Source organism: Mustela erminea, chromosome 9, assembly GCF_009829155.1.
Source record: "Mustela erminea isolate mMusErm1 chromosome 9, mMusErm1.Pri, whole genome shotgun sequence".
Lineage (NCBI taxonomy): Eukaryota > Metazoa > Chordata > Mammalia > Carnivora > Mustelidae > Mustela > Mustela erminea.
In genome coordinates this window covers 103,946,647-103,973,642 of record NC_045622.1, presented here as the reverse complement: position 1 = coordinate 103,973,642, position 26,996 = coordinate 103,946,647, and the positions used below count along the sequence as shown (strand labels likewise).

The 26,996-nt window shown below is 54.9% G+C and overlaps 1 protein-coding gene across 4 annotated transcripts; it reads left to right on the top strand.

Moving 5' to 3' along the window:
* On the top strand, positions 1-26,973 carry VPS37C (VPS37C subunit of ESCRT-I). Of its 4 annotated transcripts, XM_032358160.1 has the most exons (8): positions 1-312; positions 9,110-9,221; positions 9,447-9,556; positions 19,902-19,999; positions 22,964-23,135; positions 23,938-24,020; positions 24,638-25,256; positions 25,989-26,973. In XM_032358160.1, exons 3-8 carry the CDS (start codon positions 9,466-9,468, stop codon positions 26,024-26,026), a joined length of 1,101 nt encoding a protein of 366 aa, XP_032214051.1. In that variant the 5' UTR covers positions 1-312; positions 9,110-9,221; positions 9,447-9,465; the 3' UTR covers positions 26,027-26,973. The 4 variants fall into 4 exon arrangements, with proteins under 4 accessions (XP_032214051.1, XP_032214050.1, XP_032214052.1 ...); XM_032358159.1 differs by having other exon boundaries at positions 24,638-26,973; XM_032358161.1 differs by lacking the exon at positions 9,447-9,556 and having other exon boundaries at positions 24,638-26,973.
* The last annotated feature ends 23 nt before the right edge of the window (positions 26,974-26,996 follow it).

Here is a 26,996-nt window from a genome sequence, read left to right as displayed (position 1 = left end):
GGCCTTTAGGGGGCGGGGCCGTCCGTCCGCCGCTGGCGGGAGGGTCTCGCGGGGACCCCCGTGGGTGTGGCCCAGGGGGTGCTGCGAGTGTGTGTAGTGGGGGGGAGTGCAGGGGGCAGCGGTGTCGCGGTGACTCGGACCCGCGGGCCGTCCAGCGCGGCGCGGACCCCGTCCCCTGTCCCGGACGTTGGCGCGGAGTCACATCCGGCGGGAGGGGGCGGGCCTGCGGGCCCCGGAAGTGTGGGCGCGGGCCGTGGTTTAACCAGCGGCGTCGGTGGCGGCGGCAGCGGTGGCGGCGGCGGCCGGGGGCAGGTGAGCGGGACCCGGGGAGGGGCGAGGACGGGGAAGGGGGTGGCGCTGGCAGTGGCTCCCGGCGCGCCCCCGCCTGTCCGCCTCATTCTGGCAGAGGCCGGTGATTGGGTGCGAGGGGCGCGTGACTGCCGCCGGCGCCTCTGCCCCTCGCCGCCGAAGGGAGGGAGGCCGGCGCCCCTGCCCCTAGTGCCCTCCCCTCCCTTCCCCCTGCGGGTGGGGCCTCGGGCCCCGCCCCGCCCCCCCATCGCCCCTCTCCGCCCCCCACCGCCCCTCACCGCCCCTCTCCACCTCTTACCGCCCCCCTCCACCCCCCACCCCATACTTGAGCATCTTGCTGGGCACAGTTCTAGTGACGTTAGAGCCAGATCGCCCATTGTACAGATGGGAGCCAGAGGTCACACGGGGAGGCTTGTGGCAGATAGGGTCACAGGGACTCAGATCTGTGACTCCCTGCCTGTGCCCTTTCCCCAGGACAGTGAAAGAAAGAGGCTTTCAGCCTCGGGGCTCTGTTCTCCTTTTTTCTATACCCAGACTAGGAGTGCCCAGCGTCCTGACCGAACCCTACCCTTGGACCTGCTGGGTACAAAGGGCATTGGGGTGCGCGTGTGTCTATCCGTGTATCTGTATATATTTGTATCTCTCACCAGTATATATCCAGTTCCCCTTGGGTACAAATGACAGTGTGGCGTTTATGTGTCAGTGGTATCTCCCTTGGGTGCCTGGTTCCTCCTCCTTTCTTCCCCGCAGCCAAGAAGGTGCTTATCTTCCCACCTTATGGGTAGGAGAAGGAGTGACCTGGGGCTATGTTGTGAGTTACTGGCAGAGTTGACCCTGCATCTTGGGGTTTCAGTCCCTGAGACAGTGCCTTCTCAGTACAGTGTCTGGCCTCACCCACCCTAGAAATACCTCCTTTGGCCCTGGAAACCTCACAGACTCAACTTCCCTTCACTCACTAATCCTGTTGCTGAGTCAGGCCTTTTCCACTCTCTTCATTGGCCCCTTGCCTCTTTTCCAGGAGTTCTGTTTACTACTGGTGTCCCCAGGATGCCGCCACCTTAGGACTGTTGGCCCTAGAGCTGGAGGTGGCGGTGACAGAGGGAGTTGGGGAGGAAGGACTTTCTTCGGCTGTTGTGCAAAGCTGCAGCCCTGCCCAGGCCTGGACCTTGTGGTTCTGGGTGGGAGGAAGGGCTTGGGTGAACTTCTTGCTGCTGAAGTGAGAATTTTTGTTCTTGGCGGTCGTAGTGCCCAGAAGGGCTTTTTTCCTTGATTATCTTGGAAACTGGCTTGTTGCCTTTGTAATCTCCATTAGGTAGAACATTTCATTTTAGATTTCTTCATCTGGGCAGCTTCTGCTGGCTGGTTTTTAGGTAGCAGTAGCTCTGATTTCTTGCTTGACTGCCATGTGCTCTTGGCACTGTTTTAGGGGCCTTGTGAACATAGTGAATTCTGAGAACATGTCAAGGTAGGTGGTGATCCCATTTTACAGACGGCAAGGGAGTGGCAGAGATGTTACTTAATTGGGTCACATGGCCAGGAAGTGTCAAGTCAGGATTTTTTAAAACAATATTTTATTTATTTATTTGACAGACAGAGATCACAAGTAGGCAGAGAGGTAGGCAGAGGGAGAGGAGGAAGCAGGCTCCCCGCTGAGCAGAGAGCCTGATGCGGGGCTCGATCCCAGGACCCTGGGATCATGACCTGAGCCGAAGGCAGAGGCTTTAACCCACAGAGCCACCAAGGCACCCCTCAAGTCAGGATTTTTAACCCCTTAGTCTCATCTCAAAGCTAATGTTCTTACTGGACCTTAAGAATCATCTGTGATGCTTAGGACAGCCTGGGTGGCTCCGTCGGTTAAGCATCTGGCTCTTCGTTTCAGCTCCAGTCATGGTCTTGGGGTCCTGGGATCAAGCACTGTGTTGGGCTCCATGCTCAGCGAGTCTGCGTGAGGATTCTCTCTCTCTCTCTGTCTCCCCCCCCCCCCGCCCCTCCCCTCTCTCACGCTTGCCCTCTCTCTCAAATAGATAAATAAATCTTAAAAAAAAAAATAAAAAAAATTGTCTGTGATAGATGTTAAAAATATGGAGCCAAACCTCTGGAAATTGTCAGGAGGGGTCCAGAAATCAGGTTTTTTTTTTTTTTTTTTTTTTACATAGGCAATGAGTGATTCTTTTTGAAAGTGAAATTTGGGAAGCACCACCTTAAAGAGTTTGTAGATTTTTCTGTACTCGGAAGTGACATTGTTTCTAAGGAGTCTCGTTTTCTGTTTAGTTATTGCTGTGAAATTTGCTAATCTGGCATAAATCAGCCATTGAAAGGGCATTGGGCTAACTAGCCATGTGAAGCATTTCTGGATACTTTTGGCCAGTACCAGTAGGGTTTTTCCAGGCTGACATAATCAGGTCATTGAAGAACTTCTTTTAATCCTGCTCGATCTCTGTTGTTCTGAAAATCTGTTAGTTTCTGCTTAGACTCTAGAGTTTTCATAAGGTTCCAGTTTGTTCCGGGGTAGTTGCCCTGTAACTCAGAGATCGCTGTAAGGTGAGGTCTCTGAGCATTTGGGTGCTTTGTCAGGCATGTTTACCTCCCAGGTCCTCTCCTCCTGCTGCATTTCTTTTCCCCTTGGCTGGTTTCTGTGAGAGACTTGAGCAAACCCCAAAACAGGTTTGTCGTGATTTAGCTGGTGCTGACAAGTGGGGCCCCTGGGGCTTAGGATGGGCAGGAGAGGAGAAAAGGAGAGACTCAACCATGAACAGGTTATCAAACAGATAGCCCAGGTCAGGTATGCCTAGCATTGAAGACATTTAAATAACTTTTAGTCCCACTGCTAATGTATCTATTCCTTTCTTGGCAGGATTACAAGTAGCGGAAGATACAAAGTCAGCATTATAGTGAAACTTTCTCTTTCTGTCCAGTAAACACTGATTTCTAATTTAATTTCTTTGTAAACAAAGGATGTACTCTGTATGATTAGAGATGTCTTAATTTACTGAGAGTTGTTTTGTGACCCAGGATATGGTCCCCTGGTAAATGCTCTGTGAATATTTGGGGAAAATGTGCTTCCTGGTTTGTTGAGTGGAGTGTCATATAAATTGTCAGTTAAGTTGGTTGGTGGTGCTGTTCCAAGTCTTAACTGCTTACTGCCTCTCTGTCTGCTTGTTCTATCAATTAGTGAAAAAGGGGTCATTGAAATTTATGAATGTCATTATTGATTTGTCTATTTCTCCTCGTAGTTTTATCAGTGTTTGCTTCATGTATTTTGAAGCTCTGTTATCAAGTACATAAACATTTTAGAGTGTCATTTGTTTGATGAATTGACCCTTTTAATCCCTGGTAATGAAATCTACTTCATCTCATATTAATATAGCCAGTCCAGCTTTTAAAAATTATTGGATTGGTATCCAGGCTATGTACAGAACTACAACTCAAAATTAAAAAAAAAAAATGGGCTGGTTAAAATGGGCAAAGGACTTGAATAGACATTTCTCTGAAGAAGATATACAAATGACCAATAAGCACATGAAGATGCTCAGCGTCACTGATCATTAGGGAAATGCGAATCCAAATGACAATGAGATACCACTTTATACCAGTTAAGATGGTGGTTATCAGAAGAACCTGGAAGTGTTGGCAAGAGGATACAGGGAGATTGGAACCCTTATTATTGCTCTTGGGAATGTCAGATGCACAACTGCTGTGGAAAATGGTATGGCAATCCCTCAAGAAATTAAATATATAATTACCATATGATCTAGCCATTCCAATTATGGATATATGCCCTAAAGAAGTATAAGCAGAGACTCAACCAATTTATTTGTACACTGGCGTCCCTGGCAACGGCATTCACAATAGGCAAAAGGTAAAAGCAACCCAAGTGTCCACTGACAGATGAATGGACAGACAAAATGTGGTACATCCACATTATCTAGTTTTAAAAAGAAGGAAATTTTGACATGTGCTACGACATGGATGAAACTTGAAGGAATAATGCAAAGCAAAACAAGCCAATCACACAGGGACAAATATTGCATAAGTCCTTTTATATAAGATTCCTAGAGTAGTTAAGTTCACAGAGTCAGAAAGCAGAATGATGACTGCCAGGGGCCGAGGAGGGAAGAATGGGGAGTTAGTGATTCGTGAGAATAGAGTTTCAGTTTGGGATGATAAAAAATTTCTGGAGGTGGTTGGTAGTGATGGTTGTATAGGGGTGTGAATGTATTTAATGCCACAAAACTGTACACTTTAAAATAGTTTGGTAAATTTTATATTATATATGTTTTGTCACAGTTTGAAAATGGATAGTGTTTAGAAAAATCAACATTTGCTTGATGTATTTCTTTATATCCCTTTACTTTTAAATTATGTGTGTCTTTAAATGGGTTCTTGTAAGCAACATAAATAGGTTTTGCATTTTGTAAAATTCAGTTTTACAATCTCTGCCTTTTAATTGGGATGTTTAGAACATTTATGTTTAATATGATTATTAGTGTTATTGGGCTTAACTATTATCTTGCTGTTTGTTTTCAATTTGTCCGATTTTCTTTCTTCCCATTTCCTTTTTTTTTTTTCCCTGATCTCTTTGGGGTTGAGTAATTTTTATTATTTCCTTTTATTTCCTATGCTAGTTTATTAGCTATAACTCTTTTTTGTTTGTTTTTTTAGCAGTTGCCTTAAGATTCATAGTATGCATCTTTAACTTGTCACAGTCTATCACCAAATGATATTATACCATTTTGTATACGTTTATTTCTTTCCTTCTGGACTTTGTACTTTTGTCACATGTTTCACTTCTACATATGTTATAAATCCCACAATACGTTGTTATTATTTCTGCCATAAACAGTCAATTATTATGTAAAGAGATAAAAAAGAAAACATTTTATATTTACCTACATGTTTATCATTTCTGGTGTTCTTCATTCTTTTGTAGATGCATTTCATTTCATGTTCTTTCTGACTTGAGGACTTCCTTTAATATTTCTTGCAGGTGATGAATTCTTTCAGCATTTAGATGTCCAAGAAAGTCTTTATTTTGCCTTTGTTATTGAAAGGTGTTTTCCCTGAGTATAGAATTCTAAGCTGATCTTTTAATTTCTACTTAAAGATGTGGTTCCAGTGTCTTCCAGCTTGCATTGTTTGATGTGAATTATCAGTTGTCCTTTTTGTTTTTTTGTTGTTCCGTTTCGAGTGTGCCCTTTCTCCTTCTGCTTTTATCACTTTTTTTTTTTTTAAGATTTTATTTATTTGAGAGAGAGAGTGAGAGAGAGCACAAGTGGCAGGGGGTGGGAAGAGGGAGAAGGAAAAGCAGACTCCTCACTGAGAAGGGAGCCTGACGTGGGGCTTGATCCCAGGACCCTAGGATCATGACCTGAGCTGAAAGCAGATGCTTAACCCACTGAGCCACCCAGGCACCCCTTTTTATCACTGCTTTTAAACAACTTAATCATCATCATGTGCCTTGGTATAATTTTCTTCATGTTTATTGTGCTTGGATTAGTTGAGTTTTTTGGATCCATGGGTTTATAGCCTTCATCAAATATGGAAAGTTTTCAGCCCATTAATTCTTCAGCTAGTTTCTCTATTATCCTTTCTCTTTTTTCTTTCAGGACTCCAATTACAAGTGTATTAGGATGCCTGAAGTTGTTCCACAACTCTTTGATGCTTCATTTATTTTCTCCCCTGGTCTTCTCATTTTTTTCTTTGTGGTTTGTTTTGGGTAGTTCATATTGTTATTTCTTCAAGTTCACAGATCTTTTCTTCTGTAGTGCCTAGTCTGTTGTAACTTCCATCCAGTATGTTTTTTTATCTCAACATTATAGTTTGTGTCTCTGTGGCTTCGATTTGGGTCTTTTTTTATATTTTCCATGTTTCTACTTAACACACTCCATTTTTGCTTTAGCTTCTTGAGCATGTGGGATATGGTTGTAGTGACCATTTTAATGTCCTTTTATGCTAATTCTGTTATCTGTATTTCTGAGTCTGTTCCTGTTGATTGATTTTTCCCTGGTTATGGATTCCACTTCCTTGCTTCTTTGTATGTCTGGTAATTTTTGATCAATGTCAGGTGGTGCAAATTTTATCCCCTTGGGTGCTGGATATTTTGTATATCTGTGTATATTCTTGGCGTTGTTTTAAGACACTGTTAAGTTACTTGGAAACAATTTCATTCTTTAAAGTCTTTCTTTTAAGTTTTGTTACCTGGATCAGAACAATCTTTAGGCCAGGGTTAATTTTTCCCCACTAACAAGACAGCACCTTCTTCAGTGTTCCACAGATACCCTGTGGATTACTGTCTTTTTCCACTCTGGCTGAGATACAGATTATTCTTGGCTCAATTTGCAGTCCAAGGATTGTTCCCCCTAATCCTGATCTGTACTCTCAGCACTCAGCTGAAAAATGGAGGGAGACCCTTTGCAGATTTCCAGAGTCCTCTCTTTGTGCTGCTGTCTCCTTTCTGGTCTAGGCACCATAAAGTCTGGCTGCCTTGGCCTCCCAGGACTCCCAACTTCCTTTCCCCAACCTGGGGAGACTGTCGGGCTCCGAGATGATCAGGCTTTGCCTAGGCACTCTGTCCCTCTATCATGGCCTGGAACTTCTTTCTGGGCAGTGAGCAGGTCAGCGGGTGGTGTTGGGGACCAGTCACTTGTTCTTTCCTCTCAAAAATCCCTCTCCTGCAATGTCTGATGTCCAATGTCTGAAAACTGTTGTTCCATTTATTTTGTCTGGTTTTTAGGTTGGTTGAGGCAGGAGAGAAATCTGGTCCTTGTTCCTCTGTGTTGGCACAGAGTGGGTGTCTCTGTCCAGTCAGCACTCATCGAGTGCCTTGTGTTTGCTAGGCATTGACCTCGTGCTGGGGTGCAGATCTGAGCGAGCTGGCTCACAGTCTGGCTGGAGAAGCATGCCGGTTCCTATGTGCTACATTCTAGGTGGTACTTACAGACCATCGTGGAAGGGTGGGCTGATATCTGAAGGATGGGCAGGCATTTTCTAGCTGGAGAAGGCATAGGAAGGAGAACTCCAGGCAGAGGGAATGGTAAGAGCAAAGACTGAGGGGCAGGATCTCTGTCATACTGACCTATTTTTGTGTGTGTGGGGGGGAGTTTTGGTCAAGTGATTGGAAGCATGTTGCTTGTTCTGGGAAGAGTAGGTAGCACAGAGAGTTGGGGTGGGGGGAGCAGTCCTTGAGGGTGTGGAAGGAGATCTAGCCGAAAAGGGGGGTTCGGGGTTAGCTGATATAGGGCCTTGTATGCCAAGCCAAGAAGCACAAGATTTTGAATGTAATACTAAAGCACTGGGGAGCTGTGGAAGGTTCTAAGCAGGGATGTGCACACTCTGATTGGCTGTGTTCTCTAGCGATTCCTGGGGTCTGTGTGGGAGGGCTGGAGAGGGTGGAGTCTGTTAGAACCAGGCAGGCAGCTGCTGGAGAGGCTGGCTCAGAGTAGGCCTTTTGCTGGAGAAAGAAACTGAGTCCAGAGCCCAGTGTAGCTGCTGATAGGGAGTCTGCCTGTTTGATAATGGCCCTTGCGGGTTTGATAATGGAATTCGTGGCTCCCTGCCTGAGTCAAGAGCAGATACGAGGAGGCTCTGGCCTAGTTTCTCTTTTTCTGGAGCTCCACTGTTGCCCTCAATGGACCTGCCTGCCTCTGGGGAACCCAGAAGTTCATAGCATCAGACAGCACTGGCAGGGGGAGGGTCTACAGGTGCCTCACCTTCTACCAGCCTGGGATGGCCTCAAACCAGTGAGAACAGTGGTTTCGTTGTCCTGGCCTTTGAACAGACAGACCCTAAGTGACCTCATACAGACTCCTGGGTGTCTGCCTTGATCTTAATCCTGATCCTTCCTAAAGGGGTGGTCATACCTGCGTGCTCAGCTTGCCCTGCGCAGGTTCGGAAGTGTGGGGCAGGGGTAGGGACAAGGCAGAGAGCTGCAGCCCGAGATCCTTTCTGAGTCATCTGAACAGTTGGGGCAAAGGAGAAACAAAGTGGCCATTGGGTATGGAGTAGCTTAGGATGGTTTTCTTTTAGGCTGAGCCATGGGCCACAGGAGGAAGAGACTTTGCAAGGTGTCCCACTTGTGTTTTACTATCAGGAAGTTTCGAGAATGGGCTACTTATTAAATAACCTGTTTTTTGGCCATCGTATTGACTGAAGTGGAGCATTACTGATCTGTGTTAACATCCCGCCCCTGAAGTTCTCTGGCATCATTGATTGACGCTGCCTCCAGAAGAATGTCCAGTTCTCTGTCCTCCGCCTCTGCTGAGGGAGTGGGCTGGGAGGGAGCTCCGCCGCGGTGATGAAGGTGGTTCTGCCCCCGTGTTGAGCCTGGCCTGAGAGCCGGGCATCGGACTTCCCAATGCACTGATTCATTTCATCCTTAAAACAGGCCCGTGTCAGAGGAGAAACCAAGGTCCAGAGAGATGGAGTAGCCCACCCAAGCTCCCCAGCCAGTAGTGGCCGAGGGCACGGGTCTGTCTCCCAGAGCCTTTAGCCACTGGGCTTTCTTTCCCTGCAGGCCAAGGCCTAAAGGAGGCGCTGGGAGATCCGGAGCCCCGGGGTCTTGTGTGGCCAGCCTCTGCCCTTTAGAAGTCTAATGGAAAGATGTCAGCAAGAACGACCACGTCCTAAGCTTGTCCCCAGTTCTGGGCATTGTGTTGCATGGGCGTGCACTTGACTGAGGGGTTGGCACAGTGCCACGGTGAAGGGTCAGGGCCCCGGGGCCAGACCACCGCAGTGAAATTTGGGCTCTGCCACTTCCTTGTCATGAGACTGGGGTCACGTGCAAGTCTTCTGTTTGACCCAGGTTTCTCATGCGTAAAATGAGGAAAGCCGAAGGCCACACAGCCACGAGGGCCCGGTGTGAGGATCAGCCCAGCTGCTGCGGACAGAGTGCCTAGGACACGGCCAGGAGCATCGTAAGTGCTCGGCATGTGATATGTGGCGACTGTCATTGTTTGTTTCTCACTGGTGGCCCAGAGAGCCTTGGGGAGGGAGCCGAGTGGTGGCAGGAAAGCCTGGCTTGCTCCTGTCAACGAGGCGTTCCAGGCTGTAGCACCCAGGCTTTGCTCTTGCCTTCTGTGTGCCTGGAATGCTCTGCCCTGGGCCTTCCCCGTCCTGAAAAACCCCTGTCTGTCCCTCAGATGTCAGCTCCTCTGGGACATGTCCCTTGCTCTTTCTCTGAGAGTTGCGCCGGCCCCCGCAGGGCTCTGGAAGTGCCCAGGAGCACCCGCTCTCTCTCTGTGCCCTGCTGGTGAGCTCTCACAGCTGAAAGAGAGTCGAGGCGGGGGGCTTCTGGAGGGAGGGGTTCTGAGGAGGTGGCTTTGGGGGAGACTGAGCTGGAAGAGGAAGGCTCCCTCCTTTCCCCACCCCACGCCTGGTCTCTGCCGTCTGTTCTGTTCTCTGGGGGTTTGGAGTAATATTTTAAAGGAGAACTCCTTTAGAAAACGGGAAAACTCAGAAAACAACAGGGCACACCAGGCGAGTGGGTAAAGAGGTCCGACAGCCGGAGGGGTGGGGATGAGGGAAGGGGAGGAGGTGGCTGGCTTCCCGGGAGGCAGAGGGAGCTAGAAGCAGTGCTTCCGAAAATGACTCCACAGGTGGCGGGAGCAGTGACTAGATGAACCCTGGCGATGGGACAGGAGAGGTGTCGGGGTAGCCTGCAGGATTGGGAGCAAGGGCATGAAGCTGAGGGCGTGATGGAGATGGGGGGCAGGCGGGCGGGGCAGGTGGTCTGGGGGGAAGGGAAAGGTGAGTAGTGGAGTGGAGCCACCCCTGGGACGCGGGTGAGGGGAGGACATCATCAGGCTTGGGAGGGGCCCCTTTAGGGGTGGGCTGGGCCGTCCAAGGACTGTGAGTGGGGGGGGGGCGCCCACACCCTGCCCACCGTGCCCTCGGGCTTAGGGTCTGCGCTGTGTCCGCTACTGATGGACCGCCCTGGCCTGGCCAGCGGCCCACCCAGTAGATAAAGCAGTTGGCTGAAGTCTTGGTGCCACTCAGAGTGTCTCTGTGTTCGGCACAGGAAAGGGGCTCATCCTTCCTGGGTCTCCTCGCTTAGCGGCTTGCCTCGGGGGGAACGGGGGCTGTTGGATGGAGTTATTCAGTGGACCTGAGGAGCATGTGGTTGTTACATAATTATTTATGTAAAGACGACAATTGCTTTCAAAAAAGCCTTGTCCTTAGAGGTTGTGTACCCCCTCACTGGTGTGTTGGCATACTTGTATCTGGGGATCTTTGTGCAGATCGTTTTGGAGCCTGTTTCGGAAAGCCACACGCTTTGCAGTCCTGAGGACCTGCCCTCCCTCCCGAGCCTAGCTGGGTGCCTGGCCGGGGTGTCGGGCAGCATTTTGCAATGGTGGTAAGATATGAGTGTGCGGATTAATGCTACCTAGTGCCCGCTTGGTGGTTTTTCTAGCCCCTCTAGAGTTATCTCGCTTTTTTCTCTTTAAGTCCTTATAACCGCCCATGACGTTGGTAGTGTTAGCCCCATTTTACCAGTGAGAAGCAGAGTAAGAAGGATGGAATCATTTGCCCAAGGTCACAGAGCTAGTAAAAGGTCAAGCTGGGATTCCATCCAGGAATATTTGGGTCTTAAGCCCTGAACTCCCTCTGCTTCCCTTCCTGCTGTCTTAACTGTTCAGCACTGGGGGGTGGGGAGGAGTTCCCCGCCCCAATCCCAGGAATTCCCTAGAGAGAAAACTTAAGAAAGCTCCCTTCTTGTGCTTACATGGCAACTTTTCAAATTAAAGGGAAGGTCAGGTTCATGGTGCTTTGGACCAGGTGAGCAGTCCATGATGGTTTGATTTGTTTTTATTAACTTCCGTGGGAAGTCAGGTGACTGAAAGACCGGCCTGATACTTGGGTGCATGGCTAGAATCATTCTAGGGAAAGAAAACTAGATCAGGTCAACAAATCTGTCCTCATTAAGCAGCGGGAATAGGAAAGTTTCTATGGGAACCGCAGGTGTTTTGGACAGGAGGGGTGGGATGGGGCCAGGTCTCTATAACTCAGGCAAACTGAACTGTGCAGGTTGCTGTGGGAACTGCTTATGCTGCTGTAAGTGGATGTGGGAAATTTACAAGAAGCCCAAAGCCTTTGCAGCTCTCCCTGTAGTGTGATTTTGGGCTTGAAGTAGCTGGCGGGTCAGCATGGTCTCCTAACGGTGAGGAGAGGAGTGATCGGAACTGTGCTTTGTCTGTCAGGGGAGCTGGGGAAACAGAGGCCTCCTGCTCAGTCCCAGTTCCATCTTCTGAATCAGTAGAAGCCGTCACATTTGCTTGACTCAATATCGAGCCCTCAGAGTATCACGAGTTACCCCTAATCACTGGATGACCCCTAAGAGGCAGAGTAATTAATATTTGTTCAGTGCTCAGGAGGATTCAAAGCTCTCTCCAGGGCCGTTTGCTCTTCTGAGGCATACAGCCCCTAAGGTGGGATTACCGTCGTGGTGCCCATTTTCCAGATAAGGAAACTGAGGTTAAGAGACTTGGTCAAGGTCACACAGCTAAAGGGTTGTGGAGCCAAAGCACAAACCCCAGGCATCAGTCCACATTCTGTGCTTCTCTCTCCGTCCCGTCGGGGGAGAGCTGGCATTGGCTGTTCAGACAGAGGCAAGGGGCCCTGGGCATCGCCAGCCGTCTCCGGGGCTGACACACCTTATTCGGATCTGAGCTTAGAAAAGACTGCATTTTGCTTTCTGTCTTCACTTTTTAACTTTATCCTTGTAAAGGATCTAATACCCATTGAAGCTGTTTGTTTTTGAGCTCAACAGTCCTGCAAAGATCCACATTGGGCAAGCGCCATCCAAGACCTTGCTTTCCCCTCTTCTCCCTCCCCATTAAAGACAGATCTGGAAGAAGGCCCAAAGTTTGAACCCTTCCCAGCATCCCCCATCCACAGCTCCATTCTCCGTCCCCTCCGGCCCACCCCGGGGAGTGGTGGGAAAGGGCACTGCCTCTGGCCTAAGGCCCCTGGGGTGTAGTGGAGTCGCCTTTGGGTCTGCTATCCTCGCTAGATCCTGCTCCCCACGCTCCAGGCATGTGAGATGGACTGAGTCAAGATAGCAAGTGATAGAAGGAAGTTGAGACCGTGAGCTGCAGGGCCAGTGGCCTGGGACTTCCCTCTCTGTGGAAGTGTGTGCTGGAGAGGCTCACGGACTGCAGCCCCAAGGCTGCCCTTGGTTCTGCTTGCTGCTGCTCCAGCTTGGTCCGCCCCCAGACGCAGAGCTTGGTGGCAGGAGGTGAGCCCCAGGATGCCTGGGAAAGGTCTTTGTCACCTCGCCCCCCCACCCCTCTTTTTTCCTGTGGAATCTGTCCTGGGGCAGCCACGTGTCTGTCCTGGAGGGAGCCGTGTTGACAAGCCACACCCTGCCTGTTGTTGTTGTTTTACAATGTTCTAATTGGCGACTGAAATTTAAGAGTGGAGAGCAGTCACTTGGGTCTGGAGTTTTCTCTTCCCTGGGAGACCTGGCAGGTCTGGCCAAGCCCGGCTGCCCTCTTGCCCCTGGCGAGTGCCCGAGCTGGACTGAGGCCCCTGGCTTTCCAGAGGGACACCCTCCCTACCTTGTGGCTTGGCCTTGGCCGGCCTGGCCGTTGTAGATGGCCAGGTTCATGACCTCTGCCGTAGGGAGAGCTGCAGAGGAGCCAGAAGAAAAAGAACGTTGTTTTCCTTCTTGGCTTATTGGCAGGGAAACTGCGATTTTCTCTTCTTGCGGAGGGAACACAGATTAGGGCATGCATCATCTTTCCCACTTTGTTCCCTGTCTGATCTCCTTTGCGTCGAAGGTATCACCCCCCAGAAGAGGAGCTGTCTCCCTGTACCTGTGAGGGCTGTGTGGCCGCCTGCCTGCCTCAGCGGCCTCCCGCTGCCCGTCTCCCAGCCGTGTGGGTCTGCAGCGGCTCCTCCTGGGGCCCTGCTCTCACCTGCCGGTGGCCCGTGACTCCTGTCCCTGCACAAGGGCAGGGCCTCCAGCGAGGCCCGGCAGGCTTCTCATGCCCCAGCCCTCAGAACCCCTGCCTCCCTGCCTCTTGCTCCACCGCCCCCTGCCCCCGCGTCCCACCCCTTCGCACCTGCCCTCGCTGTGAGTGTTGGTGATGATTTTTGGTTTTTACCACGGAGTTGAGTTGGGGGAGTTAGCATCAGTGTTGGCGTGTTCGGGCTGTGCCTGGCTCGCAGTAGGAACCGGGCGTTTATTCACAGCCGTCCGCCCTCCTCCATCCTGCCCGCTCTGACGGGGTCCGTGCACTTCTTGGCGTGTAGTGGTGGCTCCGGGAGGGCCTGCAGGAATGAAGGAGAGCGTGCCGCAGGGGAAAGAGCCCCGTTCCTGCGCCTGCGTGTCTTGTCTGACTTGTCTGCCAGCTGATGGGCCTGTTTCCTCCCTTCCTGCCTTGGTGTCTCCTTCCCTGCCTCAGTCTCCCTCCCTGCCTTGGTTTCCCTCCCTGCCTCAGGCCCTCCTCGCCTCAGTCTCTCCCTCCCTTCCTCGGTGCATCTTCCTGCAAGCACTGCTACGAGCTGTCAGGGGCCTGGTCACTGTACTTGTCAATCCCTCCAGAGACAGAGCCCCTGGGCCGTGGGTCCCCAGGTAACTTCTCAGTCATGTCCCAGTTCTCTGTATGGTGACATCCCTGGCAGTTGTGGCCATTTTGAGAAGTGCTGGTTTGGATTTTTCTGGCACATCGGGTGACTGGGAGGCGGACACTGCTGGCAGCGGGTGCCCAGGCTTCAGGGGTGCCTGCTCTGTGGGCCTCGGGCAGAGTGTCCTGTGCTCTCCCGCCTTTTCTGAATTACGAACTCAGGGAGGGGTGTGCTGCGTTCTGCCTCACTGGGAGGCCCTGAGAATCAGGAGAGGTCTCTGTGACTTCGGAAGGAAAGGCATCGGTCACTTCCAGGGCTGGGCGATGCCCCAGTAAAGCCCAGGCCCGGAACTGTTGTCAGAGGGCGAGGATGTGAGCCACCTCCGTCCTGGAGGCAGCGACCAGATGGGCCTGGGTGATCAGTGGGTGACCAGTGGGCTTGCGCGGGATTGGAAGCTCTGCAGTTGGGACAACCTTGTAAATAAACCGTCTTCATGGCTCTCCTGCGGTGGGCGGAGCCGGTGGGGCAGACACCCGTGCTGTTCAAACACCAGGCACAGAAGGGGACTTGGATCTCCAGTGGTCTGACCTCAGCAGCTTACAGGACCTTGGGCAATATCCTTATTTGTTTCTGGGTTTCATTTCATCTCTGAGATAGAGGTAATTAAGCCTTCTATTTGCTTTAGTTCCTGGAGCAGTTACAGAAATTAATGGCGGAGTTTGCAAAGGGCTTTGATTTCAGAAGAAAGGAGCCATGTGACTGGCAGGGACTGTTTATACCCATTTCACAGGTAAGGAAAGTCCAGTTCCTGAAAGCGATGTGTGGCACTTTTGGGTGTGGACTCCCGAGCACACAGATTCTTTTGGAAGAAGTGGGGATACGTGGCTCTTACACGTGCCTGCTGTGACCGTGAGGTGGTGTGAGGCGGCCCGGGCACAGGGGAGGTGGGGAGCCTGGTGTGGAAGGAGCAGCAGGCCAGGGTCAGGCTCCCAGGCCGGGTGTCCCCTCTTCTGTGAGCACAGAAGGGAGATATATGCCACTTGGCCTCAGTGTCACCAGCTGTGGAATGGGCGTGGTAGAAGCGGCCCGGATATCGGGAAGTTGAGTTAGGGACCAGAGAGGGTGGAGTGGGAAGTGCCATGGCCCGCGTGCCGCTGTGGCCGCTCCTGCTTGCCGTGTGCCGAGGCCCACTTCCTGTCGCCTCTGGGATGCCAGAAGACCCAGGCTGCCCTTGGGAGTTTCCGGCTAACGGGGGTTGACCTACGGTGAAATGGAGGTGTTTCAGACCTGAAGTTCTCGAGGCATTTAAACTGTGTGTGGCCCGTTGTGAAGTCTGCTGTGAACGGGGATTAACCCAGGTGATGTTTCTTTCCTGCATGTGGGGGCGGTCGTCTTTTCCCAGTCAGGGAGTCACAGACAGGAGCTAGAACATTCTCCCAACCCTTTGATCTTCCAAGTGCAGGCAGGGGTGACCTCAGCTCGGAGTGCGCCACGGGGGATGGGGTTCCCCGACCAGGGACGTGCGGTGGGAGAGGAAGATCCCTCTGTTGCCACTTTGGGGAGAGTTCTCGCCGGCTGAAAGACCGTGATTATGCGGATCATAATCTGGAAGTTCTAGGGTTTTTGTGTCTCTGGGATTTCAAGGCCGTCAAACAGAACCAGGCGTGGGGCTTTAGACTGGAGAGGAAGACTGACATTTAGGGTGGTGGGTGGAGGGGTTGCACCCTCAGTGTGCCCCAGAATTATCTCTGATTTCTTGATTGGCCACCATTCTTTAACCCAGCCAAGTCCCCTTTCTAGCTAAATGTCTGCAGGCACTTACTGCCGCTTTGCTGCTAAGTTACATGCTTGGTGCTGTTGCCACCCCAGCCTTCGTGAAAGCAGCGGCAGCCCCACGCCAGTTCTAGTGACATTGGGCCCCTCTTCGTGTGACCTGGGGAGGGGACTTGCTTCCACAGACCTCCGTTGCACACGCACCCGCCCTGCTGGTCCCAGGATGGACACACGCGCTGGCTCACAGAGATGCCAGTGACAGCCTCGGGGAGCCCCAGTGAGGAAACAGTTCAGAATGGTACAAAATGCTTGAATGCTTTACAAAGTTTTTGTTCTGGTTCTGGTGACTTTACTCTAATGAAAATATTTCCTTTTTCTGAGGGAAAGAGAAAGAAAGTGGCTGGGGAAGGACGAGCCTGTCTTCTCGGTTGGCTGAAGGGTGGGTTCTGCGTCACTGCCTTCTGGTCAGGCGGCTCCCAGTGTCCCCGGTGCCCCCAGTGCCTTCTGGGCCTCGAGCCCAGCACAGACCCTCCCCTTGGTCTTCCCCTGACTTGGGCCCTGGGGAGAGTGGGTCTCTTGGCCTCTAAAAGCCCTGCAGTGTCGCAGGCGTGCTCTCTGTGGAGCTCCCCACAGAGCTGGCCAGAGCTTGGGGTGTCTTCTCAGGAGCTGTAGCCTCGATGTTCTGCTGGTTGGTCTGGACGCTGCCGTGTCTACACTGCCTTGCCTGGCCCCCCCGCTATGGGGTTGCAAATCTGGAGCTTCAGTTCCATCCCGTGCCCGGTCACTCTCTGCCTACACGAGGCAAGCCACAAGCACCCGAGAGACGTATGTCCGGGGTCCCGACAGAGGTCGCTCAGGAGCGACAACACAGGATCGAGCCCTGACTTTGCATCTTTCCTCCGCACGGACCGCTCGACGAGCCCCTTCCTCTCCGCGGTCTTCGCTGTTCCTCTGTCAGAGTGCCGGACGGAGGGCAAGGAAAGGCCACAGATGCCATACGAGTTGGGCCCTGGGTAGCTTAGTTGAAATGAAAACTTGTTAAAAGTCACACGAGGAGTCCTGGACAGTTCTGCGTCTGGAGGAGGACTCGGGACTCTGGCGATTTCGAGGGGCATGGTGCGAAGCCCCCGCGGGGAGGGCCCTGCCACTGCCCGGCTGCATGACCTCGGGCAAGGGACTTCCCCTGTCCAGGCTTCCGTGAGGTCAGGTCAAGGTGGCAGTACTCGCCACCTAAGCGGGTGGCGAGGGTCCTTGTAATGCAGGTGCTTACTCAGTGCTCTCGCTGCCTTCCAGCTACGGCGGTTCTGACAGAGAAACCCAGGCACGAAGAGGTCAAACAGTAAATGACAGGGAGGGATTCAGACCCAGGCCGTCTGGCTGCAGAGTCCATTCTCCTAACCTCAAGGCCAGCGGTTCTCAAAGTGTGTTCCTGGGGGCCCTTGGGTGGGGGGGTTCTTTGAGACCCTTGCAGGCTGCCTGTGAGATCAGAATGATTCTCATAATCTAAGGCATTATTTTGCTTTTTCCTGTGCTTCCTGCATGAATATACAGTGGTTTTCAGAGGGGACACAGAATGCGATCATGTCATCCTTCTGGTGGCTTCCGGCATATGGGTGCTTGCGTGGTCTTGTATTTTAACAATTTTCCCCCCTGGCAACCACGAGCGTGTTTTCCATCTCAACAACCTTCTCATCTTAAGAAGGTTATATAAAAAGAATCCTATGTTATATAAGCAGAATGTTCCATAAATGACTTTTCACTCAGAAAAAGTCCCTTGAGATCCATTCAAGTTGCAGACAATGATTTCTCCCTTTTTACCGGAGAGCCGAGCGTTACTGTGTAGCCGGAGTGCCGCTTTTAAGACTCTTGGCTAATTGGAGATCATTTGGGTTGTTTCCAGTTCCAGGCAAGTCCAGTGAAAGCTGCTAGGAACACTCAAAATAAACTTAAAAAATTTTTCACTTTTAATATCTAAGACGGCCAGTACTAATACTAAAATCCACATGAGGGAAACCTCTGCAGGTTCCTCATTACTGTTAGGGGTGAAAAGTGTCCTGAGACCAGAACGTGTGTGATCTGCCGCTCGAGGCTCTGCTGCCTTGTGTGGGACTTACGGAGCCCGGACGGTGACACCGCTGTGGGAGGGGCCTGGGGACAGGTGCTCTGTGTGTCGGAGTGCACCTACCGGGGCCTCCGTAGACACCCCGCTGACTGCGCAGGAGGTGTGTGGTCAACCAGTTGCCCGGGCCTGAGCTGAGCTGTCTGCACTGAGCCCCGACTGTGGGAGCCTGCGGACACCTGGTTCTGTGATGGAGCCTGGATTGGCGTGGGATCCGGGCCACGCCATCGGCCGTAGTAGTACGTGATTTCTGTGGTGTCGGAGTCCTCCACCAGCGTTTGTTCTAAGCCCGCACTGTGTCTGCGAACCTTACGCCAGCCCATTTTGCTGATGGAGAACCCGAGGCTCAGGGAGGTCCCAGCTGTAGGCGGACCCCTCCACTAGGAAGGGCAGGGCCGGGACTCAGACCAGGTCTGTCTCCAGAGTCCTGCTCCACTTGTCCACTTCTGCCCTGCTGGTGTGGTTCATGGCGGACTCCCTCGGTCTACAGGGTGGGAAGCAGTGTGCCCCAGAGTTCCTTCCCAGGGCTCGTTCAGCTGGCCGTTCCCCTGCTCTAGCTTTCAGATCAAGGGTTTTTGAGCAGCAGGGTAAGATGGGGACAGAAAGGAGGTCTGGATTTTCACTCTGTTCTTTACTAACCTTTCTGATGTCCACCTGTAAAGGGACAGTTGCCTGTCCCCTCCCCCCGCGATCAGGAGAGACCGCATGAGCAAAACTCGCTCGCTATTCCTTGCCTTAGAGCTTGGGGACCACATGGAGCCTTAGGAGATCAGAGATGGTGGTGGCCGCTCTGTTTGGCTAGCCCTTTCTCAGTGGGGTGACCCTATAATTTGTTGTCAAGAAACTCGTTTTGAGCTTGAGGAGGGGGCACCGGTCACAGCTATGCCTACATAAGAGGAGTAAACCAGCACTTTGGTGGCCCGTGGGAGGCTGTCACTGTTGGTCAGTTTCTCCTTTCCTCTTTCTGATGACCTCGGAGAGGCCGTTGCCTTCCATTCCAGATGGGGAAGCTAGGACCCGGAGGTCCCCTCTGGCCACACAGTTGCCACGTTGGTCCTTGATTCTAGAGTGCCAGGCAGCGTGGGCTCCTGCAGGCTGAGTGCCGGTGCCAGGGAGGACGGGGGCCTCCTGGTCTCGGTCTCTGGAACCTGGAATCTTTTGAGAGCGAACGTCACTCTGTAATGAGGAAGGTCGGCGTCAGGGCTATAAGGACGAAGACGGCCGAAGATCCCGTGAGTAGGAAGGAAGAGTGGCCTCGGCGCATCTGCGCTTCTTCCCCTTCGTCCCCGGGCTCCCTGCCGGAGCTTGGCTGTGACCCCCTATCACACAGACTGTCGATGGCTCTCTTGGCAGAGTGATGGGGGGGAGGGGCGCTGAAACCAGCTCTTCTGTCACAGCGGCTGTTCTGTTGGGATTGGTCGGTTTTCTTTGCCTTCCGAGTTCTCGGGGGCCAGTTTGATGACTTCTGTTGTTCTTCTCTGAGGGGGCCCTGCACGTGACAGTCCCTTTCCATGGCGCGTGGAGAGCGTGGTCGCTGAGCACAGTCGAGGGAAAGCCCAGGGGGTCGGGGCACTAAGCAGAACAGGCAGCGATGCCCTTGAACCTGGGATGCTGAAGCCGCACGGCCCCCAAGAGTGAGGGTCCAGGTGTGTTTCAGGCAGAAATAGACGCTTCCGGGGCGCCTGGGTGGCTCAGTGTGTTAAGCGTCTGCCTTCGGCTCAGGTCATGATCTCAGGGTCCTGGGATCGTGCCCTGCATCGGGCTCTCTGCAAAAAAAGAAATAGACGCTTCCAAGAGGGCCTGCTGGTGTCTGGGTCCACAGGTGGCCTTGGACCCAACTTGGTCTCTGTCCCCGATGGCCTGGCTTTTCCTCCTACCCTTTCCTGGGTGCTCCTCGGACGGCTTTATCTAGTACCCCAAGGAGTCATGGTGTTGCCTCTGGCTGCCGAGGGCTTTCCCTTATCCTGCTGCTCATGGTTTGGTGGAAGGAGTGGCTCCCTGGTCTCCCGGAGACAGGGGATGACCAGGTGGCCCAGTGCTTGGTGGGACCCTTGCCCCTCCCTGAGGCTTCCTGCTGAGGGGAAGCATCGTGAGAAACTGCAGTGTGGTCTTTCCCTCCGTTCTGTGTTCACAGGGAAGATGGAGACTCTGAAAGACAAGACCTTGGAGGAGCTGGAGGAGATGCAGAATGACCCGGAGGCCATTAACCGGCTGGCCCAGGAGGCCCCCGAGGTAGAGCGAGGCTGTCACGGGGCCCGAGGAAGGCTGGCAGATGGGACTGCGGCCCTGCTTCGGGACACCGGCTCAGTGGGAGTTGGGGCCATGTGCTCCTTCCTGTTCTGTGGCCTTCCCCCGGTTTCGACCAAGCCGGAGAAGTCTCCGAGATCTGAATCCAGTTCTTGGGCTTTCTAGGAGTTCTGGGGTGTCCAGGGTTCCTTTGTGAGTCCCCACTATTGTTCCAGCCTGACCCTGAGGCGGTTTCTGAAAGTACTGGTACTGTTTTGTGGCTGCCTTTCCCTAAGGGCCTTGTCGGGCCCTTCAGCTCTGGGAGGAGCCGTCCTTGGCCTGGGGTATGGGCTCATCTCTTGTTTGACCCCATTTCCTGTAATCACTGGCACCTGACCATTCAGCCCATCCCAGTCCCCATGGGAGTAAAATAACCCCGAGTGTGTAGAGCTTTATGCGTCATAAAGGCCTTCCCTGCCTTCCCGTCTCCTTGACCCCGTGACCCCTGCGAGGTCAGGTGGCTGGATGTAGCCAAGAGCTGGGTATACCCACCGTCCCACCTTGAGTGATTCCTGCCTGTCCCCAGCTCTGGAAGCCAGCCCTGGTGCCCCTCATGCTGGGGACAGACACAAGCACAAGCAATGCCAAGCTCATCGGATTAGCGTTCGGAATAGATTTTTATTTTCACTGATGAACAGGTATGGTGTGTCTCTGCTGGGGGTTCACGCTGTGTTCTCAACACGAGGGAGGCTACCCCGTCCGGCTTCTCCCCGCTTTCTGTAAGGGATGCCCCATGAGGCCACGTTCCCTTGCCCCTTCCTGCCTTGTGCTCTGGCTGCCCCCAGCTGCCCCACCAACCAAGTGAGCAATCTTTGCTGGTGGGGAGTGGGGTAGAGTAGGGGGCGGGGATGAAGTAGGAGGCAAGCTGGGAGGACAGGTAGGGGGACTCGGTGCGGCACATTCTGCTGCCTTGAGCCTCGCTCAGTGAGGACTGGAAGCCAAGCCTGCCTCAGCGGTCAGTCAGGCTGTGACCCGGCCAGGATCTGGCCCAGCCAGCACCGAGCCGGACTCCCACATCCTCCATTTATCTGTCGTGAATGAAGCACCGAGTGTTTCCTGACTCTGCCGTGAACACGGCGTTCTGGGAATTCCAAGGCCTGCTCTGAAGGATGTGTAACTTGGCTAAGTGAGCCTTGACACAGTGTAATTAATCGACTCCCAAGCCGGGCGGCTGTAGACTTGATGCCAAAGCACAGGATGGCAGGAGATGTAAGCGCAGACAACCCCTGGGGCTGAAAGCGACTTGAATTTTGTGGCGTGCAGCCAGCCCGACCAGTCGATGGGAGTTCTTGGAGGGCAAGAACACCCCTGGGATCGAAGGGAAGCGACGTAGGGTGAGCTCCTTAGATTTGCAGAACCTCTCTGGTGAGGTTTCCACTGTGGTCAGTGGAACCCAGTTTTATACAGCGCCGCGCGGCCGTGCAGAGACTGGAGCTGGTCGGTATGCGGTGTGGACGTTGCTTGGAGAGAAGCAAGCTGGCTGGTAGGGGGCCTCTCTCCACAGAGGGCAGTGATTGGGTGGGGGGTCCAGGCAGGCCGGTGAGCTCTTTTGGGCGGGGTGCCGGAACTGTCTTAAGTATTGCCCTCCCCTCAGGGACTGGTGGAGGGCGTCAGAGTGAATCCCGACGGAGAGAGATCGGGCGAGGACGTGGAACAGGCAGGAATGTGCAGGGCAAGACGCAGGGCTGAGTGACACAGCTTGAGTTACTGGTTGAGACCCAGGGAGAAGTCGGCACCTGGGAGGGCTGGTGGGCCCCCCGATCCCGGGGCCCCGGCAGCCGCCCTGTGGAGGGGAGGGAGGTATGGAGTGAGACGAGCAGGCTCCAGGCCCGCCCCAGAGCTCGGAGCCCGAGGCTCCATGGCTGGGAGCAGCAGGAGGGCAGGCTACGGGGACACCCCTGGCCAGGACTGGGGGGGCACCGGAGCCGGTCCCTTCCTCACGCGCTGACCATGGCGGCCCCTGCCTGGCAGGTGCTCGTGCATGGCCGTGCCCTCAGCCCTCTCCTGGGTGCTGAGCGCTCTCTTCTTGTGCCACACGGGGGTCTCGATGCACGGTCACGGTCTTGGAGTGGTAGGTCCCTCTGTCCACCCCACCTTGGTAGAGGACTCCTGGGCACGAGGATGGAGCTGCAGGCCCGAACAGGTCTGGGGAGGGCTCCTGGGGCTGTCGCCTCCCCTGCTAATCGTCACAAGGGACCTGGCTGAGGGGAAGGCGCTGCTTTGCTTGGGGACATGCTTTTAGGGGGACACGGCCAGGGGCAGAGGTTGGTGTATGGCCTCAGGTTGCCTGTGTTGGTGGGGGCCTCCCGCTGGCTGTGAGGCCCCTCCAGTTCTTGGGGGCCCCGCTGTTAGCTCATCTGCGCAGCTTCTCTGCAGGACTTACGTGTGGCCTGGGAAGCAAGGACAAGTCTCCCCGGACTCAGCGTCCTGGTCTGGCCATGCCCTTCTCACGCCGCTGAGTAGTCATCCTGTGCTCTGACTCAGGCCATCTCAGTGCACGAGAGTAGGCCTCTCACCTCAGAATCTCGGGGATAAGTAGTTTGGGATTTTGGTCCCTTCCCTCCTGGAAAGCCTCTGAGTTGTTCACATTAGTGGTCCCCCGGCTTGCTGGAGCTCTGCAGGGCTGCGGTGGGCCTGGCTGCTCCTCCTGTGACCTGGGCAAGCTGCTCACTTCAGCCGTGTCCCGGCTGTGTCCATGGCCCGGGGTGTTGGGTTCGGGATTCAGTGAGGCGCCCGGCTCAGAGCGCATGGCTCAGGGTTTGAACCCAGGTCCCTCGGGCCCTAGTTGCGGGTATTACCCTCTTCTCCCATCAGGGTCGATGAGTCCCAGAGGCCCCGGGTGTAGCCTGACATGAGGTGTGTCGGGGTGACGGTGGTGAGGTTCTCGCGGTCAGCGTCCTGTTCTTCCAGGTCCAGGACCTGCAGCTGGAGCGGGAGATGGCACTGGCCACCAACCGGAGCCTGGCGGAGCGCAACCTGGAGTTCCAAGGCCCCCTGGAGATCAGCCGCTCCAACCTCTCGGACAAGTACCAGGAGCTCCGGAAGCTCGTGGAGCGGTGCCAGGAGCAGAAGGCGAAGCTGGGTAGGGGCGGCCTGGGAGTCTGGTCTGGGGCGCTCCTCTGTTAACTTGGGGGCCCCGCTCGAGGTTGGCCTGGGAGGAGCTCCCGGAATGGTGCGGAAGGATGGGTTCCCTCTCCCTTCCCGGGGACAGGAGAGGGCCAGCCGTGAGGATGAGCCCGTGCCGGCCCCGTGCTGAGTGCTTTACGTTCGTTTTATCGCAACAGCCGGGAAGGGAGGGTCTTGTTTTTCTTGGTTCATAGATGAGAAGAATGAGGCTCAGAGAGGAATGTGGCCAGGCTTCCGGGGCTAGATTTGGGATTGGAGTCGAGAGCCTGCCTCCCGTGCTGTCGCTGGGCGACACCGCCAACTCGGCCTCTGTGCCCTGAGCAGCTGTGCTGGGCTCTCAGTGTCCTGGGACCTGCCGTCTGTGAAGTGCTGGGGGCGGCGGCGGGGAGCGCCGTCCTGGTCCCCGCCCTGAAGAAGCTTGGTGCCGAGACCCTGTGGGAGCCTTGCCAACCCCGCTGCGCGGCAGCACAGGGCTGGGGCTGCTCGCTGGGCTCTGATGCCCGAGTCCTTCATCCTGCTGGCATTGGGAAGGCTGGCTAGCCGAGGTCTGGGGGAGAGAGAGAGAGAGCCCCTCTCTGCTCAGGAAGGTGACCTCAGAGAACCGGGCTCCACGGGGCTCCGCAGCAGACCCCCTGGGAGCCATGGCTCGGCCTCTGAGCACACAGAGAACGCTCCGAGGGTCTTTGTTGAAAGCTCAGCTCCTAATGTGGAATTGAAAGGCACTTGTAGAATGTGGATCTTTCTGCCCTCCCTCCCAGAGAAATTTTCTTCGGCGCTGCAGCCAGAGACCTTGTTAGACCTCCTGCAGATCGAAGGCATGAAGATCGAAGAAGAGTCTGAGGTAAGGCGGCCGTCGCTGCGCCTTCTTCCGTGGGGGGGGTCAGGCCCCGGAGCGGGAGCCCTTTGGGGTGAGCGCTGAATGTCTGCAAAGCTGGGACGAGGGGGGTTAGCAGAGGTGGGGGACACCATTAGTCCGGGGGAGGCCCTCTCGGCCCGCAGCCCCGCCCCAGCTGCCTGGCCTCTGCTCTGCCTGCCTCTGGCCATGTCTTCAGTCTGTGGGCGGATGGGCTCCCTCCAGTTCTCCGAGCTCTGGGTGGAGGAAGCCACCAGGGCCTTCCAGCGCGGGGCCCCCCTGCACGAGCAGCCGAGTAGCTAGTGTTCGTCCATTTATTCGGACATGCGGGAGCCGCGGTGAGCCTGGCACGGTGCCGGGGCGGGGGACAGCAGTGGTCAGCACAGCCCCTGCCGTCCAGGAGTGGCCGTTCTGGTGCGGGAGACGGAAGACCCCAGCGAGTGCAGGTAGAATGTGTCAGCGGTGAGAAGGGACGCAAGGAGAAAGTCCTCGGTGGGGACCAGGGAAGGCAGGGAGCCCCTGCCTCGGGCTGAGGGGGAGGGCTGAGCACAGGCAGCCTGGATCCCAGGCAGTACCCTGTTGTCACCAGACCGTCTATCTTCTAGGCCATGGCTGAGAAGTTCCTGGAGGGCGAGGTGCCCTTGGAAACGTTTCTGGAGAACTTTTCCTCCATGAGGATGCTGTCCCATCTGCGAAGGGTGCGCGTGGAGAAGCTCCAGGATGTGATGAGGAAGCCCAGAGTTTCCCAGGAGCCGGCTGGTGACGCCCCTCCTCCACGCCCGCCGCCCCCACCTCGCCCGGCCCCTCCGGCGACACCCCCTGTGGCCAAAGAGCCGTCCCCGCCACCTTCAGTAGTGCCTCCTTACCCTTTGCCCTACAGCCCGTCCCCTGGCATCCCCGCGGGCCCCACCGCCCAGGGCCCGCTCCAGCCGGCCCCCTTCCCGGTGCTGTCCCAGCCCTCGTTTCCCTACGCGGGGCCTTTGGGCCCCCCTTACCCGGCAGCCCACCCGGGACCCCGGGGTGCTGCGGGTTACCCCTGGTCCCCACAGCGGAGCACACCTCCCCGGCCAGGCTATCCCGTGGCCCCCACTGCTGCCTCTGGCCCCGGGTACCCCTTGGCGGGGAGCCGGGCCCCCAGTCCTGGTTATCCGCAACAGGCCCCCTACCTCTCGCCAGGAGGAAGACCTCCCTACCCAACGCAGCCCCCGCTCCCGAGCTTCCCAGGTCAGCCCCAGCCCTCAGGACCCTCTCAGCCACCCTACCCCACTGGGCCCGCGCCTCCCTATGGGTTTCCACCACCTCAGGGTCCTACCTGGCCTGGGTATTAGACAGCATCCTGGCCCTCGGTCCTTCTCTCCTCCGACCTGTCCCACAGCCCTTGGCCCACCCGCCACTGAGATTCGAGTTTAAATTGGAAGTGGACTTGTGTCAGTACATGGGGGCCTTGCGGGGACCTGGTTGGGAGCGTGGAGGCCTGGAAAACACCAGGCAGGGTGACTGGCTCCGCCACCCCAGCGCTCCAGCGCCCTGGCCTCCCAGGGCAGGGGTTGGGGGTTGCGGGAAGGGAGCACCTCCTTTTAGTGACTGACTTAGGTTTTCTGGTGCTAGCCAGGCGGGGAGTTCGGTACCTCTTCGGGAGTGTCCCTGTGAGCGAGCAGGAGTACGTGTTTGAGGACATGTACTTGTGCCTGCGCTCGCGGACACTGGAACCAAATGCAGTGATCTCAGTGAGGCGGGGACTGGCCTCTGGCCCCTGCTCGCCCCCTCCCTCTCTCCTGGGATTTGGCGGGCTCATCCTGGTGCCCACAGCCTGGGATGCCACTCCGTGTCTACTGGTCCTTTCAAGGATGGCCTGCCCCACGCATCATGTTTGGGGTTGGATTGGGGGGGGGGTGCAGTTAGGAAGAACACTTGCTGACTTTTAAGTCCCATAAAGCCATAATTGAACTCTGCTAGGCCCGTGTCAGAGAAGCGTGTCCTGTGAGCTGGTCTGAACGGTGGCGGCGGAGCCAGGGCAGTGAGAAAGCTGGGGGCTGTGAAGGAGGAGCCCAGACCTTGCTCGCACTGGTTGGAGAATCCAAGGGGTCGCCTTGCCTGGATGGGAGGGAGCAGCTCTGGCCCAGGAGATAGTGGTCATGCCGGACTCATTTAGGAGTGGAGGGCCGGGTCACCTCCCTGCCACGCTCTTCTTGGGGCCCTCCGCTTCGGGTTGACTTCTGGGATTCCCAGCCCCCCAGCCATCCACTCCTCTAGTGCCTTGAATCTCATCCACAGCAGCCCCCCTCCCGCCCCCCGCCCCGTTCATCTCCGTCCTCTGGCTCCTGGCATTGCCCGCCCCCCACCCCAGCACCCCTCCTCAGACATCACAGGACGCCCAACAGTGACTTCCCACCTGGTGCTTTCTCAGACACCATCGCTCTGTCGACGGAGTCCGTTTCTTGGCTTTTCTCTTGTCTTCGGAATGTACAGGGCAGGGACTGTGACTCCGTGCCACTCGCGGCCCCCGGCAGCTGGGGGTTTTAAGCGCGTTCAGTAATAATGAAGGCAGTAGACCAAAGGGATGTGATGAATGAAGCATTAACTGGATTGTTGGGGATATGAACCGGGTCTCAAGGGCAGACTCCGGAGCTGCTATCAGCTAGGAAGTCACACGTGCCTTGCAATGTCCACTACTTGAGGACCCAGCGTCTGGTGGGGCCCGGGGTGCCGGGGGCCTGCGGGGAAACTCGACCTTCTGGTGCCTGCCCCCGGCCCGCGCCATCAGCGGGCGTTCTCCATCCGCGCCCTCGGTTGCTTGCCAATTGTGCTTGCTTCTCATAAGTTATTTATAGAGAGAAATCACTAATGGACTCTGCTGGTTCGAGAGCTTCCGGACCGGGTGAACGATCGCCGGTGTTTGTAGAATTCATTGCCATAATAAACTTTGATGAGTTACACATGGTGTGGCGGCTCCGGTGGGTTTGC

Coding starts and splice junctions, on each gene's coding strand:
- VPS37C (XM_032358159.1), top strand. CDS start 9,466: ATGTCCCTTGCTCTTTCTCTGAGAGTTGCGCCGGCCCCCGCAGGGCTC. Junction 9,557..19,901: donor TCTCTCTCTGTGCCCTGCTG/GTGAGCTCTCAC, acceptor CTGTGTTCACAG/GGAAGATGGAGACTCTGAAA. Junction 24,021..24,637: donor AGATCGAAGAAGAGTCTGAG/GTAAGGCGGCCG, acceptor TCTATCTTCTAG/GCCATGGCTGAGAAGTTCCT.